This window comes from Chelonus insularis, unplaced genomic scaffold (genome assembly GCF_013357705.1).
Source record: "Chelonus insularis isolate UGA/USDA-ARS -01 unplaced genomic scaffold, ASM1335770v1 contig_94_pilon, whole genome shotgun sequence".
Lineage (NCBI taxonomy): Eukaryota > Metazoa > Arthropoda > Insecta > Hymenoptera > Braconidae > Chelonus > Chelonus insularis.
In genome coordinates, this window is record NW_023276783.1 from 671,593 (window position 1) to 692,233 (window position 20,641).

General features: G+C 28.5%; 4 protein-coding genes across 9 annotated transcripts in view; 1 reads left to right on the forward strand and 3 right to left on the reverse strand.

Moving 5' to 3' along the window:
* Positions 1-4,923, forward strand: part of LOC118072539 (neuronal acetylcholine receptor subunit alpha-7-like) — a 76,372-nt gene extending 71,449 nt beyond the window's left edge. For all 5 annotated transcript variants that reach the window (XM_035092492.1, XM_035092493.1, XM_035092491.1 and 2 more), the window contains one exon: positions 1,036-4,923. In XM_035092492.1, the coding sequence (XP_034948383.1) occupies positions 1,036-1,203 (168 nt within the window). In that variant the 3' untranslated portion in view covers positions 1,204-4,923. The remainder of the gene's footprint in view (positions 1-1,035) is intronic.
* Positions 4,924-10,028: 5,105 nt separating this feature from the next.
* On the reverse strand, positions 10,029-13,045 carry LOC118072581 (acetylcholine receptor subunit beta-like 1). Its single transcript, XM_035092569.1, has 5 exons — positions 12,954-13,045; positions 12,040-12,176; positions 11,790-11,944; positions 10,624-11,659; positions 10,029-10,426 (listed from the first exon to the last, which is right to left on the reverse strand). The coding sequence occupies exons 1-5, from the start codon at positions 13,042-13,044 to the stop codon at positions 10,262-10,264; spliced, it is 1,584 nt and encodes a 527-aa protein (XP_034948460.1). The 5' UTR covers position 13,045; the 3' UTR covers positions 10,029-10,261.
* A 549-nt stretch (positions 13,046-13,594) lies between these two features.
* Positions 13,595-16,310, reverse strand: LOC118072601 (acetylcholine receptor subunit beta-like 1). Its single transcript, XM_035092603.1, has 6 exons — positions 16,253-16,310; positions 16,044-16,180; positions 15,782-15,936; positions 14,874-15,719; positions 13,942-14,086; positions 13,595-13,853 (listed from the first exon to the last, which is right to left on the reverse strand). The coding sequence occupies exons 1-6, from the start codon at positions 16,308-16,310 to the stop codon at positions 13,689-13,691; spliced, it is 1,506 nt and encodes a 501-aa protein (XP_034948494.1). The 3' UTR covers positions 13,595-13,688.
* A 1,759-nt stretch (positions 16,311-18,069) lies between these two features.
* LOC118072852 (acetylcholine receptor subunit beta-like 1) lies at positions 18,070-20,637 on the reverse strand. Of its 2 annotated transcripts, XM_035092993.1 has the most exons (6): positions 20,406-20,637; positions 20,181-20,317; positions 19,888-20,042; positions 18,808-19,825; positions 18,518-18,732; positions 18,070-18,454 (listed from the first exon to the last, which is right to left on the reverse strand). In XM_035092993.1, the coding sequence occupies exons 1-5, from the start codon at positions 20,479-20,481 to the stop codon at positions 18,547-18,549; spliced, it is 1,572 nt and encodes a 523-aa protein (XP_034948884.1). In that variant the 5' UTR covers positions 20,482-20,637; the 3' UTR covers positions 18,070-18,454; positions 18,518-18,546. The 2 variants fall into 2 exon arrangements, with proteins under 2 accessions (XP_034948884.1, XP_034948883.1); XM_035092992.1 differs by having other exon boundaries at positions 18,070-18,732.
* Between the last annotated feature and the right edge of the window lie 4 nt (positions 20,638-20,641).

Here is a 20,641-nt window from a genome sequence, read left to right on the forward strand (position 1 = left end):
AATAAAACCAATATTGATAATGTTGGCTTTAGGCAAAAAATATTTTCAACTTTTTACCAATTATAGGGTAGAAAGTTATTTTAATGGATGTGAAAATCGAAGCCTGCATGTTGATCATGTTGTATTCTGAGGACTTTACAATGGTTTGAAAATATTTCAAAAAAATTCATACTCCTGTGAATAAATTCGTCAAAGATATTTTTAGAACTGCTAAACTGATTTTGTTCATTAAGAACTCAATCAAATGACCCTTTGATATTTTTAATCAATACTTACCAAGTTAGAAATATAATTGATTCTACTAGATAAAACAGAGTAAAATATTTATAAAAAAATCATGCACTCAGTATGCATTGAAAGTAACTGGAAATAAACTTCATTAATCAAATTTCAAATCATAGAAATTACTCATTATGATATAACAATCAAGTATTTCGACGTTAAATGTTCATATCTATGTCCAGAGTAATGAGGTAATTTGATTCAGCATTTGATGATGGAAATCGATAGAATCCTTCTCTAGATAGTATCAACAAAAGTTTGTACATACACACCAAGTTCTGAAGTATAATCTTCAGGGTCAGTTAACTCTAAATTTTTCTCTCCGAAAAGAAATCACAGAAGAAATATTTATTAATATAAAAAAGAAATATTTCTGCAAATTAAAAAAAAATTATTTTCTTTTAACACTGCCACCTTTAATACAAAGCATATACGTATATATTAGTTGTTTTATCAATTCACACAGCTGGTGAATACGATCAATGACCTTGGTAGGAAATATCCATACAGTAAATCACATAGAATATCAATATACCTAGAGCATCCTGACTTGGCGCAAAATGAATTTTAGTTTATATGAATGTTTGACCAAGGTTATTACGTTTTAAGTCCTTGAAGTTGATGTCAGTTAAATTAAATATTTCAAGTAACACGAAGATCACTGATAAAAATGTTCAAAGTATTTAATGTTTATAATAATTTAATTCAAATAAGATAGAATTATTTAATAAATTTTATTTTTTTATTTAACAGGTCATCACAGATCAGCTGAAGGATAATGAAGAACAAACAAAAATAACAAACGACTGGAAATTCGCGGCGATGGTGATTGACAGGATGTGCCTAATCATTTTTACTTTATTCACGATAATTGCCACAATCACCGTCCTGTTTTCGGCACCTCACATTATCGTCACGTGATTCAGGAAAGCAAGCTCGCCACAACGTGGAGATGCTAAGCTTCATGTTTATGACTATTGGTTGTTACGGGTTGTTGTAGTTGTGCCGCATTCACATTCGTGTTTAATGCTTGTAAAACGAAAAATAAATTTTTTTTGCCGACGACAAATTATTATAGTAATAGAGCAATACAACGTACTTTCTTCCGTGATATCATCGTCATTTGATAGTTTATGAAAGGAAAAAAAAATGATAATACAAATAATATTTCCTAGCGATTGTCTCATTTACGCAAGCACTCTCTCTATTACAACAATACACAATAATATCACACAATTGCACTAACAATACATTCAACAGACAGTGATAAGCATAATATAATTTTTTCACAAATATAAGTATCGTAAACGTCGAGAATGTTTAAATTTATTACATAGAATTGATTTCTTATAATGTGCCATTTTCACAAGATACATTGATGAGTAAATAATTAATTAATTATATAAATAAATAATTAAGTAATTGATTAATTAAATAAATAAATAAATAATGGAGGCACATCGCAAAACATTTTTGTGTAAAATAATGCCAATGCGCACATATTGTAATCTCAAGACAATGAACTGCCAAGGTAATTCAAATGCCAGTGAATTTTACTATCCGTATCAGTAGTACGTAAAAAACTATGAAACAATTAAATTTATACCACGATTAAGTGGCGTGCGTTAGCACACGATCTTTTATAGGGTTAAGCTATTTGAAACGAAGATATTTGAGCATAAGGAATAATTATTATCAAATTACTAAACATATTTTTTAGTTACATACTTTTTTCTTATTAATTAGAAAAGGATAGTCAATTTTATTTAATTTTCTTTTTATGAAGCCATTATTGTTAGATAGTCCCGTTTATCTGAAAGAATTTTATTATCTTTGAAATTTGAGATTTATTGTATATGAAAGTTAAATTCATTATTTATTCTATTCTTTTCATTCATCCTTTGCTATTTCATCCATCTTTTCGGCCGCACGCCACTCATTAACCAATTGAACTAGTATTTGCTCTGTGAAAATACCCAACATTGGATTGTTTGTCAACAAATGTTTTGTTCAGAAACGAAAAAAAATATAATACATAGACGTCTGTTAACATTACATAGAAAAAATTTCAACTAATTTACTAGATATTTCTTATTGTCTACAACTTGAATTGTTATCAACTTTAGTGAAAAAACAAGTAAGAAAACATAATTACAAAAAGTATGAAATAATAGAAATCTATTATACTATTAGTAGATTATTTTATTAATTATAAAATTGAATTATCATTTTGTTTTGATTATTAAAAATTGATGATAAATTTTACATAAATTTTTCTATGTAATATTAAAAAGATACGTACGATTCAAAAAAAAAAAATACCCGTAATTATCTATATACTAATATCTGACATATACGTACACTTACACGGAAAGATCTATATATTCGAAATTGGTACATACTATTGATGTGTCTATTGCATCTCCACGTCTTCCAAAATCAATTTTTCATCGCACGCATTAAAATTTCTCTCGTATTAATATTTAAATAACAAAAAAATGAAAAAAGGAAAAAAAATATGTAAATGGTGGTAAAAACTAAAAAGTTTTGAGACAATTAAATGATAAAAGTTCTTTGAACTGTAAATGATGAGATTTTAATGGGTGCAAGTAAAGCATTTTAAAGTTTCTCTCCACTTTTCGGTGACTTGAAATTACACTTTACTCTTTAAAATTATAGACCAGTTCTTCAAAATTGTTTCTCAATGAATTGTTCAATATTATTTTCTTTATTCTATTATTTCTTAGTCATGGGCAATTGAATTATCGAATTCTTCTGATAACCAATTTTTTTTATATATATTCATATTACCTAATCCAAGTATCAAATTTTTATTATTATTATTATTAATAATCATATATAATAGTATTGAAATAAATCTTATAAATAAATAAGTGATATTAAGGTTTTCTTGATCTTGTTTACGGATAGTCATGTGAATGGGCGCTCGTGAGAACTATTTATTAATTGAATGAAAATAAAAAAAAAGAAAAAAAATAACAAAAAGAAAAGTAATAAAATAATTCAGTCGTATGAAAATTTGGCAAATGCCACTGACGCGACAACCAATCACATTATCTTTTAAATAAAAATTTTAAAGTTATAACATATATAAACAAATGTTGTTAATGATGTTAATCGAATAAAATATAAAAGTAGGATATTATAACGATATTGAAATAATATTCGGTTCATAAATAATTACGGTTTTATGTTAAAAATGAAGAGTGAATAAAAAATTAAAATAAGGACCTTCGCGAAAAAAAATTTTAAAAAAATATATAGATAATGCCTAGTTAGGTATATTATAATTCTCAGAGTGAATTATACTCGCGTAAATCGTTTCAATTTAGAATAAATATTGCAAATAAAATGGGATAGATTGTAAAATTTTTCATTCTTATTAAAACTTATATTGGGGAGGAGAATAAAATAATTAATTATATTTTATTTGCAATATTTATTCTTATCTAGGGTAAGTGATAAATATTTCCAGTTTGCAGATTGCAAATCAAAAGTTATTTCTATATAATCAGAACGACATTAAATGGAAAAATTTACTATTTTATACAAATCTAATAATACGTATTTTCTATTAATTCCGAATTATGTGCAGTGCAATTTTACATTGTTATTATTATACTAAAATTAATGTACACGATGGACATTAGTGCAGAGGAAAAAATAATTTTAAGTAATTATCAAATGTAATATAGAAATCAACATCCATACTATATAACGTATAGCAAGCTGATGGAATATTATCACTTGCTCGATATATACGTATAAATATTGAAGAGGAACGGAAAATTAATAAAATAAATAACTAGTGGTATAGAATTGACGATAATCGAAAAAGATAGTGAAATTCAACGTTGTGAAAAAAATGATTGAACAAAAATCAATTATAAATAAATAAAATGTAAATACAATTATATCTTGTGTGACATCTCAATTGTGTTGCCAATGTTAACGATTGTTCTTGGAGGCTTAATTATTAAATGCCTCACAATAATTACATTGACACTTTAATCTCAATGAAATCTGTTGTAACATCTTATAAAAAAAGTGTTTAACAAAATTATAAATAATAATTAATAATAAAATAACAGGAAATCAACGTAATTGCATTATGAAATATGTACGAGTATGCTCAAATAATTTGTATAAAAAAATCAATAAGGATTTATAATTCTTAAAACATCATTAGTATACGAGCATATAGGAATAACGTATTAGTTTCAATGAAAATCGGATAACAATGCTTAAACGATAATGATGGCAGTAATGGTCATTTTTGAGTATTCAACCGGTTGGCTTATTTCATCTCACTGAAATCTAATAAGTAAACTAAAAAATACTTTAAGTGTATGTTATATTTCTGCATACCTAGAGGTATGTCCAGCTCAACTATGTAATTCAACTTTATTCCATTTGTATGCTATAATTCATTTTTTTAAAGTTACATCATTTTTTATTCAATCAATATCGTTCTGTGAGAAGAACGAGAATCGGTGCAGATAATCATTTCATAAGCGACTGTTGTTGTAGAGTAATATATAATTTATTAAGTAATTATTACTCATAGAAGACTTGTAATTAGTACTTATGTATAATATACTTAAGCTTGTTTAAAAAAAATTATTCATGATCAATTCATTGTCAAAATTTTAAATCATTTTATCATCAATATATTAAATTGCCAAATAATTTAGTACTTTTCATTATAATTCAATTTAAGTGAATTTAAATAAAATAAAATTATTTATGAAAAATATTGATTATGGAATGATTACCTACTGATATAAGTATAAAAAATTTTGACAATGAAATTGAAATCATTTTATTGAGAGGCATTGAAGGAATCATAAGCTCATTGTGTATTAAATTATTACACGAATAAAATACTCACTCGGACTTGTGATTCTGTATAAAACATATTTATATATTGAGTTATGAGTTATGGTATTATTAAGAAATCATTTCATCATCACCCGAAAATCGGGATGTTACATTAGGATTAATTAGATAAATGCAAGTGCCAAATTATGAAGGTATGGAAATTTAAAGAGTGTAACATCAATTTGTTACAGGATTTTTTTTTAAACCAGTGATAGGAGATGCCGAATGAGTAAATTGAGAAAAAAGAAACTTTGAAATTGGTTGGAAATGAATTATTTAGCCTATAAATTAATGAACGGGTTAAACAAATATTAAGCTTTGCTTAAAGAAATTAGGTAAATTTGCAATTCAATACATAATTATCTAAGTTGTAGGGTTTTATAAACTTGAAATATGAAAATATATTGAAACAACGTAATAATTTTTAATTAAATAATTCCTGTGAATACATATGAATACTGATAAGAAACATTGCCAATTTAGGAGCTTGTTGATTTGAGAAAGTATCCTTCTAATGATTTTAAAACTTTCTTTACGCTTCAAGATAAGAATTAAAGAAAAAACTAAAAAAAGCAGTAATTATTAATAATGGGAAAAAAGTCACGACTTAATGCTCGCTAATTTTTCTTTCCATTTTTTCATCAAATTTTTTATAATGCATAAAAGCAATCATCAGATCATTAGTCTTTTATATAAAAAATAATTATTAATTAATTGCTGTTAGCTACTATACCGAACGCTTAATTATATAAATTTTACACGAATAGTCAAATAACTAATCACAATTAAAATAAAACCGTTATATGAATAATCCGATAACAACACAATTTTTACGAAATAACAATGATACTAGTTATAACAGTGATTATTATTACTAAAAATAATTGTAGAAGGATATAAAAAATATGTAAAATAGTATTCATACCAATAGATTCTTGTTTGGTAAATTCATTGCTACTATACTTGTGCAAATTAACGACTATAAACTGTTACTGTGAGCCAAAAATCCTATAGATGTACTATAAACCGAAAACAGAACGAAATGCTCTAAATTAAAACGGATCTATTAAACATATACCACTAAACATAAATTATACATATTTAAACTATTGAATACTAAAATCATATTCATATAAATAAATTGAGAAAAAAATAAGTAATCAATTATTAAGTATTAAATAAAAGATAGCTTATGATCAATAATAGAATTACAGTAGTGCTGTGAGCGTTAAATAGACACGGTAAAAGGATAGTTTTGTTAGAAATTATGATCAAACTTTATCGAGAACATTTTCTCTCTAAACTATACCTAATCATTCAAGATCTATCTATAGATAAAGACAAAATGATAATAAAATGATGAAAAAAAAATTTATTATCAGGACTTAATTCTTCTTTATACTATTATCTCTTCTACTTCCAGTCAAATCATGTAGAATTAGAGCCTGTTGCACCGGCCATCGGGTTGAAGTGTTGTATGATGATAAAGAATATTTTGAAAACAATTCCTCTGTTAAATAAGGATACGTAAAATAAACAACTAAAATGAGATGCATTTAACCAGTTGAGGAGAGAATTGTTCTCTAAAGTCGCTGGTGAGATGATGCATTGAAATCACTCTCACCTAATCTCACTTAAACTTTTGATTAATCCTCACTAACAGCCTAGTTCAATAAGTAGAAAAAAAAACAAAAATAATAATTACTATAATAATAATAAATAATAAATAATAAATAATAACATATAATATCAAACAATTAAATGTGAATTAAATTTGTTATATTTCTATGCTGGGCTGTTTTTCGAGGCGACGTTGGTTGATATGAGAATCCCTGTTAACTGGTGAACACATAATCGCCGCATTGTAAAATTATTAATATTATTACGTTATTATGAAATTGTTGAAATAAATGAAATGAAAATAAATGTCTTCCATTTGCTTCTAATTTTTTATTTCCACGATTAGTTATTTTTTCCAAAGCTATTTTTATTCTATTGCCAACCCTCACTTTCCACCTAATTGCAGTTAATTAAGCGGTTATGAGGGTAAGTTTCAATGATACAAATCGAAATGGAATCATCGTCATGATAAAAGAATTACATCTAAATATTCCTAATAAAACATGAGCATACCATTGACTGCCCGTATGAAAAGATTTCGTTGCCCAAACGTTCCCCGAATGTTCCCTAGTAGGGAAGTACCCTGACGTTCTTCTCGTGGCACTATGAAGAATGTTTGAGTAACAAAAATTTTTTTTTTTCTGAAATTTTTCCTCTTTATGATATCAGTTGATGTGTGAGAATAAGATCTATTTATTACAATAATTAAAATCATAATTGGAGCATAATTGTTGCTAAAATTAATGCAAGTTCCTGTTTTACCCCATTTTGAGGGTGTTAAAGTGAATTTTCTTGGGCGGTGCCCCGATTCCGCATTTCTAGGCATTAAAACGAAGAGAATGAGCCCTCGATCATTAAAATCGGACAACTTTGATTTTTCGACCCTAAAAAATGGCAAGTGGTACCCCTTTCCATTTTTTTTGGCCAAAAAATAAAAGTTCTCCGATTTTCAAGTTTGACCACTCATTCTCTTCGTCTTGATGCGTAGAAATGCGGAATCGGGGCACCGCCCAAGAAAATTCACTTTAACACCCTTAAACAGGGGTTACACTAAATACAAATTACGAATTATCATCCCCTTGACTTTAAACCCTTTTAACTCATGAACGGACAGTCCAATGATTGATTTTAAGGACGTTTTGGAAAGCTTAAAATCTAAGCTAAACATACATATCCATGAAAAGTGTTTAAAAAATTGCTTTCACCCTTAAAATCGCTAAAATATAACAAAAAATCACATTTTTTTGGGAAGTTGCCAACTGTTTTGGCGATTTTGAGGGTGAAATAAATTTTTTAAACGTTTTTCATGGATATGTATCGTTAGCTAAGATTCAGAAGTTTCCAAATCCCTCCTTATAATCATCATGTGATAATTTTCCTACGAGTTGTGAAGATCCAAACACAAAGGGTAGGTCATTCTTGACTCTTACATAAACTTTGGACTTCAATAACTCTCACATAAGTCATCTAATAATAATTATAAGGAGGGATTTGGAAACTTCTGAATCTTAGCTAACGATACATATCCATGAAAAACGTTTAAAAAATTTATTTCACCCTCAAAATCGCCAAAACAGTTGGCAACTTCCCAAAAAAATGTGATTTTTTGTTATATTTTAGCGATTTTAAGGGTGAAAGCAATTTTTTAAACACTTTTCATGGATATGTATGTTTAGCTTAGATTTTAAGCTTTCCAAAACGTCCTTAAAATCAATCATTGGACTGTCCGTTCATGAGTTAAAAGGGTTTAAAGTCAAGGGGATGATAATTCGTAATTTGTATTTAGTGTAACCCCTGTTTAAGGGTGTTAAAGTGAATTTTCTTGGGCGGTGCCCCGATTCCGCATTTCTACGCATCAAGACGAAGAGAATGAGTGGTCAAACTTGAAAATCGGAGAACTTTTATTTTTTGGCCAAAAAAAATGGAAAGGGGTACCACTTGCCATTTTTTAGGGTCGAAAAATCAAAGTTGTCCGATTTTAATGATCGAGGGCTCATTCTCTTCGTTTTAATGCCTAGAAATGCGGAATCGGGGCACCGCCCAAGAAAATTCACTTTAACACCCTCAAAATGGGGTAAAACAGGAACTTGCATTAATTTCAGCAACAATTATGCTCCAATTATGATTTTAATTATTGCAATAAATAGATCTTATTCTCACACATCAACTGATATCATAAAGAGGAAAAATTTCAAAAAAAAAAATTGTACTCATTTTTTTTCCTTTTGTACAAAAAAATAATCTTATCTATACAGTTAAGCCGATTAATCGTATAAATAAATTAAATCTACCTTAATTCCAGCATAAAAAAGATTCAAAGGAAATAAAAATCTTAACAATTAGGAACGATTATCAGTGAAAAAGATTAGAAATTATGAAAATTGTTTTAAATGGTTTATTGGAGTCGGTTCTAACGATATTTAAATTACATAAAATGGAGTATACATTGATTAATGCTTCACTGCAATAGTTAAAAATGCTGCAAATGTTTTTTCCTACCTTTATCATTCAAGCCTCTCATGTAACATATTAACATTTAATGTTAACTTATTTTTTTATTCTAAATGACTTATTATTTCTATATTTTGAAAGATCCTAGGCGAGAAATGGATTTATTGAGTGACTTCATTGTATTAGTAATGGATTAGCTTTCTGAAGTATGTGATTTATATGTTACCTTATTCTATTACTTTAAAGATGTATAATTTGGTATTTTTTTTATTGAGCATTACCCTGATATAAATATATTTTTAAATAATATTCAAGTGCTTCCAGTACTTTGTCAACTTTTGGAATGACTTCTATAAGTATTATAATAACATTAAAAAAATTTATAACAATTATCTAACAGAAAAACTTAATTATGTGGTATAACAAAATGTTATGAATCTACAATTAATAACTTTGTTACTCTCGAATTTCACTATTAAATTCTAATTATTGTATTTATCGTAAGGAAGACTTGCCACAAACATTTGAGTTTATCACTTAATAAATTTCACAATTAAATAACAAAATTCTCATACAATCAACACTGAAAATTTCTTTCTATACTATCTAAAGTAATTAAAAATTTTTATAAAGTTTTATCTTCCATATTCAACGATAAACAATTCACGTACGAAATAAATTCAACATTTAAAATCATTACTGCTAACTAGATTATTTTTCTAGATTCTTTGATATACATATTTTTTTTGTAATACAAATATTTTGGAGCTTTTTACTATCTAATTTGGTTCATAACCATTTTTTCGAACAAAGAATACACGAAAGATAATGTAAATAATTATCAAGGATAAAAAATTTAATATTTTTGTATAAAATATAAAATATCGAATAAGTGCTGATGGATAAAATGTATCATTGAGTAAGATAACTTGATTGTTTTTCAAACATGTTCCAAAGATTGTTATTTTTTTGCTTTATAAACATGTAAAAATTAAGAATCACCCGTTTACTTTCCTCGGTAAATTTCAATTATTTTATCCTGATCGACGTATTCAAAAATGTGAGGAGCATCCATTAAAATGCCAATCGTGCCAGCAGTTGTTACTATGAAGAAGAGATATAATTGAAGTCGATCAATCACCATAGCTACATATTTCCAGTCCTCTCGAGTCTGAAATGAACAGTTATGAAATGGTGTAAGCTTGCAATACGGTTTTGAAGAATATTTTTTAATAAAAACAAGTTCATAAAATGATCTAATTGAAATTTTTTTTCATTCTAGTCTTTGTAACCAATTAATTATATTCCATGAGATTGATATGTTATTAGTCAGACAGTGATAAACATTTATATAAAAAAATAACAAACCTGTATATAAAGATCTTCATTTCTCAAATGCTCCGCAATAAATTCCACAGCCTCAGTAGCTTTGGTAGCCTCTGGACTCAGAAGAATAGAATCTGAGCTTTCTGAGCCTCGTCGGTCTCCTAAGCCTTCATTACCACCGGCAGTACTAGATGTACTAGTAGTATGAGCTTTACGGTTAATTTTACAATTGGGATGATGAAGGTCAGACAATTCCATCATCTCCATTTTTGATTTACTCATTGGACCTGGAAGATGTTCAGTAGGACTTCCAGAGTAAGTTGATGCTGGCAGTGTAACATTTGGAATTTCCATCATCCATCTCAATCGAGTTTTTTTGGGTCTTCGCATTAAAAGTATTGCAGGTAAATATTTTAAAAAAATTTTACGAATCATTTTGGGCATCCTATGTGTTCTAGGTCCTCGGAAGTTCCAATTTATGATGACAACGGTTACAAGAATACTTACAGTGTTCATAATAAATGTAAATAATAAATATTTGGCAATGAGAGGTAATACAAGTGAAGTTGGTGGTAAAATCTTACTCACTAATAGAAGAAATACAACAAGTGATAGGAGAATACTGATACCTAATGTAACTTTTTCTCCTGCTTCAGCTGGTAAATAAAATACCAACACACAAAGGAAAGAAATAAGTACAGTTGGTAAAATTAAATTCACCGTATAGAATAGAGTCTTCCTCCTGATAATAATGTAAAAAGTTATATCAGTTTCGGTTGGAAAATCACCTTGATAAGTATTTAAATAAGCTGGAACATTGATAATGTCCCATGTTCCACTTTTCCAATAGTCTGACAGATCGACAAAATTTTTGTCATTGTAAAGTGCCAATGATACTTGATCTCCATTAAAAGTCCAAGAGCCAAATTTCATTAAACAAGTTTGTTGATCAAATGGAAAATATGTCACGTCAATGGTGCACGAACTTTGATAAATTGCAGGAGGTACCCATAGTACTTCTCCATTGGGATAGATGAGAACATTGCTCTTATAACGAACCTCATAATTGCCATCAGCACTGTAATTTCATAATGACTAATTAATATGTTAGTCATTAAAGTAATTTTCAGTTTTTAATTATTTATTTATGTCCAATTATCGTCTTATTCTTTTCTCCATAACAATGAAGAATTATTAACTTAACTTACTTGTTAAACAAAACTATATCTGGCTTCCAAACTTTGTCTGGTGGTAATCTTAAAACTCCAATTCCCCCGTAGTCAGCTTCATCCCATTGGAGTTGATAGTCTGTCCAAACGAATCTCAACCAAACATTGGATTTCATAATTTGATTTTTTTCGTTCTAAAAAAATAAACGTGTCACTCTGTTGAATCATCTATGATTTGGAATTTATATTTGCTATTGAAATATCAATAAAATATGTAAAAATATCATACCACGTTAATAAGCTGAACAAAAGCAAGTCCAAAACGTACATGAACTTTTTCTGTCATATTTTGAACAGGTCTAATAAGTTTGTTGTATCCTCTGAATAAATCTCGAACCAACCTTTCTTCATCTTCTGAACATAAACCTGAAAAAATCAAAGTTATTATAGAAATCATCATTATGAAACTATTCTATCAAATTTAATGATTCTTCTTAAATGGAAAAGAGAGATAATGTATTAAGTCAAATAACTGAAGCTTTGAAAACTATCTAAACTTGATTATCACTCGTGCATGCATCATTGAGTAAGTAGGGGAAACTAATTCAAAAAAAAATCATCAATAGTCCTTGGCCTAATTTTTTTTCAAATGTTTTATACGCTTGTGTTATATGATTTCATGGTAGAACTTAAGTATATGGTTTAAATGCCGAGATAAAATAGAGTGGGATATATAGAGAACTACTAACAGATGCTGATCTAAAATCTATCGGGAATTAAAGAAAGGGAAGCAAAAAAAATGTAATGAAAAATAGTTTGGGGAAATTTGCAGTTAGGGTGCACGAAAATCACAAATTTGGGGTCAGGAGAGGCCGACTATAATGGGAAGAAAGCTATTGTTGTCAGAAAAATATGGGAAATGAATTTATCAGTTAACATAAACAGAAGACAAGACTAGCGAAAAAAAATAATGAATGATAGGGAAGTATAGAATAAGGGTGAATTTTTATTATTAATGACACAGCAGATAAACAAAAATTGTGGGGTATTTTCAAGATACAGGAGGCATCTAAGTCATTAGTGGTACTATTTATTTAGATGATTAACATAAAAGGGTTATATTTTTATTATCAAGCTATAAAGTAGGCATCTAAGAAATAAAAATCATTAAATATTTATTATTTATGGGATCAAAATACTCACCAACACAAAAAACAGCAGAAATTAAAAATAATTTTAACATTCTTGAATACCAATACATTTTAGGCAGAGAGGCATCCACCCCGACTGCCATGTTTTTCTCTCATCCAGAAATCAATAGGGATGCAGCTCTAAGAAAATAAGGGTGGTTCCTATTTTGCCATTATCCGGAAAATTGGATGTAGCTTGAATTCGTTGATGATTCATTTTACAATGGCGAAGCTTTAATGGATTCTTTGTAAAATTTATTCATGTATAATTTATACTGTTCAATTATTGATACAATTTATTAAATTCAATATTACATAAAGAATCATTTAGACTAAATTTATATGAATAAACTCTTCATTTCTTATTACATGATTTTTTCATAAACTTTCTTCCCCTGAAATTTTTACAAAATTGATACAAATATAATTATTACATTTTGTAAAATTTTTCATAAAACATTTGTGATAGTATAAATATCTATTTTGATTTTTTTTATATCAATATAATAACTATTAATACATTTATTTATGTAAATTTAATGAATAGTTATAAAAATTGTTATTAAAATCTAGTATCATAAATACTTCTGTTCTATATAAATTTGTATGTATATTATGAATTGAGCGATTTTGGTCCTGCTTTTGTACTTAAGTTTATAAATTTTTTGTTTTATATATTATAAATATGGACAAATAATCCACGTCTATAAATTGCATTCACTCTTATAAAATACATATATTATTATACTCATTTTCCGTAGTAAATTTGTTTTATTTTCTCCTGATCAACATGCTCGAAAATGTGAGGAGCATGCATCATCAAGGTCACAGTTCCGAAAGTCGTCACTATGAAAAAGAGATATAACTGAAAACGATTGATCACCATTGCCATGAATTTCCAATCCTCGCGAGTCTAAAAAGATACATAACAATAATGATTATCATTAAATGATTAATTAATAAATAGAAAGTAGAACGTTAAATTTAATGTACTCTCTTACTTGTAAATATAGATCTTCATTTCGTAGATGTTCGGCGATGTATTCTATGGCTTTTGCGGCTTTTAAAACTTTTTCGCGTGAAAAAATAGGATCATTTTCCTCCGAACTGTTTACTGCTTCAACAGAATTTTGAGATGTACCTGAGGTACTCGGCTGATTATATGTATCAGAAGTACTAGGCTGAACAGCCATGCCAGAGGTGCTGGGCTGATTATATGTATCATAAGTACTTGCCTGTCTAGGTATACCAGAGGTGCTAGGCTGTCTAGATATACCGGAAGTAGTAGGCCGAATATAAACACCGGAGTTGTTAGAGCGATTATATATATCAGAAGTACTAGGCTGAACAGCCATGCCAGAGGTGCTAGGCTGATTATATGTATCAGAAATACTAGACTGTCTAGGTATACCAGAAGTACTAGGCCAATAAACACCAGAGGTGCTAGGGTGATCATATGTATCATAAGTACTTGCCTGTCTAGGTATACCAGAAGCAGTAGACCGAATATAAATACCAGAAGTGCTAGGATGATTATATGGATCAGAAGTACTGAGCTGTCTAGATATACCAGAAGTACCAGGCCAATAAACACCGGAGGTGCTAGGATGATCATATGTATCAGAAGTACTAGGTTGTCTAGATATACCAGAAGTAGTAGGCCGAATATAAATACCAGAGGTGCTAGGATGATTATATGGATCGGAAGTACTGAGCTGTCTAGATATACCAGAAATACTAGGCTGACCAACTATGCTAGAGGTGTTAGGCTGAACAACTACGCCAGAGATGCTAGATTGTCTAGATATACCAGAAGTACTAGGCTGACCAACTATGCCAGAGGTACTAGGCTGATTATATGGATCAATAGTACTTGCCTGTACAGGTATATCAGAAGTACTAGGCTGATAGTAATCGTTGTCAGCACGAGGATCATGATGGTAATTTTCGTTGATAAAATTCAACCATTTCCATTGTTTCTTTTATTGGATTATGTATAGCGCAATAGGGTTTATGAGGGTCTTGCAACTGATTTGATGATGGAATATCTCTCATCCATCTCACTTGAATTCTCTTCGGTCGTTGCATCAGTAAAAGTTTTGGAAGATACTTTAAAAATATAGTACGTAGTGATTCAGGCATTCTGTGAGTTTGAGGTCCTCGAAAATTCCAGTTGATGATAACGACGGCTGACAAAATACTCGAAACATTCATGATAAACGTGAATAATAGATATTTTGCTATAAGAGGAACTACCAGTGATGTAGGTGGCAGAATCTTGCTGACTAACAGAAGGAACACGACAAGAGAAAGAAGAATACTGATCCCAAGTGTTATTTTTTCTCCTGCTTCAGCTGGTAAATAAAATTCCAATACACAAAGTAAGGAAATTAGTACAGTTGGTAAAATTAAATTTACTGTATAAAATATTGTCTTCCTTCGAATGACAATATGAAAAGTAATGTCAGTTTCTGTTGGGCGATTTTCTGTTCTATAAACATTCAAAAACGCAGGGACACTGATAATATCCCATGTTCCACTTATTCCATAGTCTGACAGATCAACAAAATGTTTATTATTGTAAAGAGACAATGACACTTGATCTCCATTAAAAGTCCATGAACTAAATTTCATTACACAAGTCTGTTCATCAAATGGAAAATATGTTACATCAATGGTACATGAGCTCTGATAAATTGCAGGAGGAACCCATAATACTTCTCCGTTTGGATGAATAAGTACGTTGCTCTTATAACGAACTTCATAATTACCATCAGCACTGCAATTAAATCATAAATAATTAATTATTCATGAGGAATGTAAATTTATCAATGTACTTACTTATTAAATAAGACTATGTCTGGTTTCCAAACTTTGTCCGGTGGCAATCTCAGAACTTTGATATCTCCATAGTCAGTTTCATCCCATTGTAGTTGATAATCAAACCATTCAAATCTCAGCCAAACATTAGATTTCATTATCTGCTCTCTTTCATTCTAATCAAATAAATCAAAATGTATATACTCAAGCCAATTATACCGTGTACTGGTAGACTCAATTTAAAAAACAATTTATTCGATTAGTAATTAAATGATTATCATACCACATTAATAAGTTGTATAAATCCAAGTCCAAATTTTACATGAACTTTCTCAGTTATATTTCGAGAGGGTCTGATAAGTTTATTATATCCTTTGAATAAAGTTTCCACCAATCTTTCTTCATCTTCTGAGCACGAACCTGTAAAAATGATATTTAAAATAAAATTACTACAAGCGCTTAATTTTATTGAGAATAAGGAAAAATACGTACCAATACAAAAAATTGCAGAAATAAAAAATAATTGAAGAAATTTTGATTGTAAATACATTCTTTCAAAAAGATGATCATCTAACAGAATGATCGTATTTTCTTTTGACCAGAAAAAATCGATAGAAGATATTATAAAAATATGAAGTTTGTTTGTGTATTTTTTTTAATCAACATTTTCACTTTTCCACAACACATTTTTTTTTTAATGAATTGATTTCAACATCAAGAAAACTTTTTTAAATAAAAATTCTAAAACGTTTTTATTTAAAAGCTTTAAGCTGTTCCATGCAATACAGAAGAAGAAAAAGTATGTATTCACCCCAGCAATTCTCGGAATACTACTGAACTTTCACGGTAAACTCGAAGATCAGCTGTCAGGTTATTGACCGAATACAGGGATGAAATAGGTCAAGAACACTTTTACTCTTACGATATCGAACGAAAATTTCCGGGGGTGACCGACAATATTGCATTCATTTCTGTACCAAACAGAAGATTTCGAGTATCTTCGGAACAATTCGGTAAAATAGTTCTGAGATTTAAACCATGAAAAATTTATCAAAAAATCTTATGAATTACGACTGATAGCAGAAAAAAGTATAACTATTACTGAATCATCATACAATTGTTAAAATAAATAATAGATATTTTTTATTCGGATTGAATTTCTTATCTTTAGGATAAGTTAATCTATTCAGAATTATTTTTATTTTCTTTCTGTATTCCTACTTGAAATCTCTAGATTGATTTTCTCGTCACTGTAAAAATTATGAAGATTCTGTAATCAATATTGAGCTGTTAAACTGCATTTTATCAAAACTCATATTATTACTACAAAGATTTTAGTGATGATTAACTATGAATCATATTTTTTCTGATAGTAAATTCGAGAGATTTATTTAAGAGGCTGAGTGTTTTTGTCAGATTATTTTCTCTGTTAGAAAATCTATAATTTCTTTTAGAGATGATTCATTCTTACGTAACAAAAAGAGATATAATTTTCAACAGTATAACTCGAAATTTTGGGTGAAAGAAATATATTTTCTTTCAATTAGACAAATAAAAAATGTACTTCGATCGAAAAAAAGCATTATCTTAATATTTAATTACTGTAATAACTAATAAACTCCTAAAAAACATTTTTATTGAAAACAGTATTTTATTAGTTTTAAGGTAAATAAATACAAATTTTTTTACACTTTTACATTTTATAACTTGCATAGACACGCAGTAGAATGATATAAAGAGATTAATTCTAAACGTAATTTTAATTTAATAATAAATAAGTTATAATAAATATCTTAGATCTAAGAATAATTATAAGTTTGATTTAATTTACATTTTAGGCTCAATTTTTCTGTTTTTCTTTAATTTATAATTTATGAAGTTTATTTTTATTATTTAAGAAATTTGAAACATTGGTGCAGAGTTTTTTTAAATATTTTACTTATGTTTTTTTATTCGGAATAGACTTAGATCATTTTAAATTGTGCGATTTGTTGAAAATTAAGAAATAGTGAACATTGTTCCTCACAGCTGAAATATTTCAGTTACATCAATATTTGTATTTTTTACTTTCAATTAAATGTATGATTTTGCAATATTGCATTGATAAATAAGTCATAAAAAATACTCAGTTGTAAAGAATATAATAAATTCACATTTCTTCTTTGATTTATAATTTTCTTTTGATAAACTATTCATTTTTTATTGCTATTAATTTGTGATACCATTCATGTTTCAAGTCAGTCTTTAAAAGTATCAGTGGCAGGCGATTAAGACGAAATGGAAAATTGGTCAACAGATTAGAAGCCTTGTACTCAATATTAGTGCAATTTATTATTTAAAATATAAAATCTATCTTCAAATATAATATATTTATAAATATTCATCTCTGTTGAGCATAAGTTCTTTCTATTCCTTTATTTGTACTTTATTTGGCAACTTCAATTGTGACTGATAAATATTTTTAATTTAATTTAAAATCTCCGAATTTCCTTCATCATCAATAAGTAAATATTGTATCAATATTGATGGAAGACATATCAGAAATTGTTAACATGAATTTCATGTAGAAAAATTCCATCATAACATACTTATAAATTTACATGAAAATACAGTTTGTAGAAATATTATTTTTCACTCAAGAGAAAAAAGATTACCAATTTAAATATTTGTTCGTCATTTTGCATAAAGTTCATGCTGGAATAAAATTATTATTAAATATCTACATAAAAAGTTTTTACTTGCTTTTATAAAATATACCAATTGCATTCTTAAATGAATGATCAAAATTATCCAGAACCTATGTCATTATCTCTCCACTTATAAATATCAATTATTTGATCTTGATTAACATATTCAAAGATGTGAGGAGCATCCATCAAAATATGAACAGTTCCAGCACTTGTTACTAGAAAAAATATGCACAACATGAACCGATCGACAACCATTGCAACAAATTTCCAATCTTCTTGAATCTATCAACAAAATTTCAAGAAATTAAATAAAATATGAAAAATTTTGAAAATATAAATAAAATGATAAATTCATACCTGAAAATAAAGATCTTCATTTCGAAGATGTTCTGCAATAAATTCTACTGCCTCAGTAGCTGCTTTAATATCAGGATGTAATATAATATTTGAACTTCTTGATTTCTGTCCACTATCAGCTTCTGAAGCCTTAGATCTATGAGATTGACGACGAACATCACAATTAGGATGATGATAAATTATTTCAGTCAATTGTATCTCGTCTACTTTGCGTTTATTATTTAATGCAAGAAGTTGATCTATAAAGTTTCCAGAATCTGTCGTATGTGAGTTTTCATTTGGAAGCTCCAACATCCATTTGAGACGTGATTTTTTCGGTCGGCGCATCATTAATATTGTTGGAAGAATTTTAAGAAATATTAAACGCATATATTTATGCATTTTGTGTGTTCTGGGCCCTCGGTAATTCCAGTTTATAGTAACAACAGTCACAAGAATGCTCAAAGTATTCATAATGAATGTAAATAGCAAATATTTGGCAATGAGAGGTAATACAAGTGAAGTCGGTGGTAAAATCTTACTCACTAACAGAAGAAATACAACAAGTGATAGGAGAATACTGATTCCAAGTGTTACTTTTTCACCAGCACCTACTGGTAAGTAAAACACCAATACACATAGAAAGGAAATTAACGCAGTTGGTAAAATTAAATTTACCGTATAAAATAAAGTTTTTCTCCGTATAATAATGTTGTAAGTAATATCAGTTTCAGTTGGACCATCTACTTGACGATAAGTATTTAAATAAGCTGGAACATTGATTATGTCCCAGGTTCCACTTTTCCAGTAGTCTGATAAATCGACGAAATGTGCATCTTTATATAATGATAACGATACCTGATCCCCATTAAATGTCCAAGAGCCAAATTTCATTACACAAGTCTGTTGATCAAATGGAAAATATGTTACGTCAATGGTACATGAGCTCTGGTAAATTGCAGGAGGAACCCATAATACTGCTCCATTTGGATGAATAAGTACGTTGCTCTTATAACGAACCTCATAATTACCATCAGCACTGCAATTAAATCATAAGTAATTAATTATTCATGAGGAATGTAAATTTATCAATGTACTTACTTATTAAATAAGACTATGTCTGGTTTCCAAACTTTGTCCGGTGGCAATCTCAGAACTTTGATATCTCCATAGTCGGTTTCATTCCATTGTAGTTGATAATCAAACCATTCAAGTCTCAGCCAAACATTAGATTTCATAATTTGATGTTTTTCATTCTACAAAAATAAAAATAGTGATTCAGAGATTCTTCTTAATACAAGTCATCGATTATTTTTAACTAAACTTATTTACTTTTGAAAATATTTCTCTGAGAATTCAAAAAATAATAATTGTTATATAATTATAAATCTTACCACGTTAATAAGTTGTACAAATGTGAGTCCAAACTTTACGTGTACTTTTTCTGTCATATTTGGAACGGGTCTGATGAGTTTGTTGTAGCCTCTAAATAAATCTCGCACTAATCTTTCTTCATCATTCGAGTAGACTCCTTAAAAATCATAATATAATTTATATTCTAACAATTTTTTACAAATAATTATTAACGAAAATTATTACTGTTAAAAATATTATCTTACCAACGCAAAATACAGATGAAATAATTAAAAACGTAAATATTTTTGTTATAGGATACATCTTCACACTAAGGGGCATCCACCCCAACTGGCGTATTTTTCACTCTGAAAATAAATCAATAAGGGATGCTCCAGAAGAGTAAAGATGGTTTCTCTTTTGCCATCCTTCGAACAATCCTGTTTCCTCTATGACGCTAGATACATTCAACAACATCCAGCATTATATACGACTGTGAATC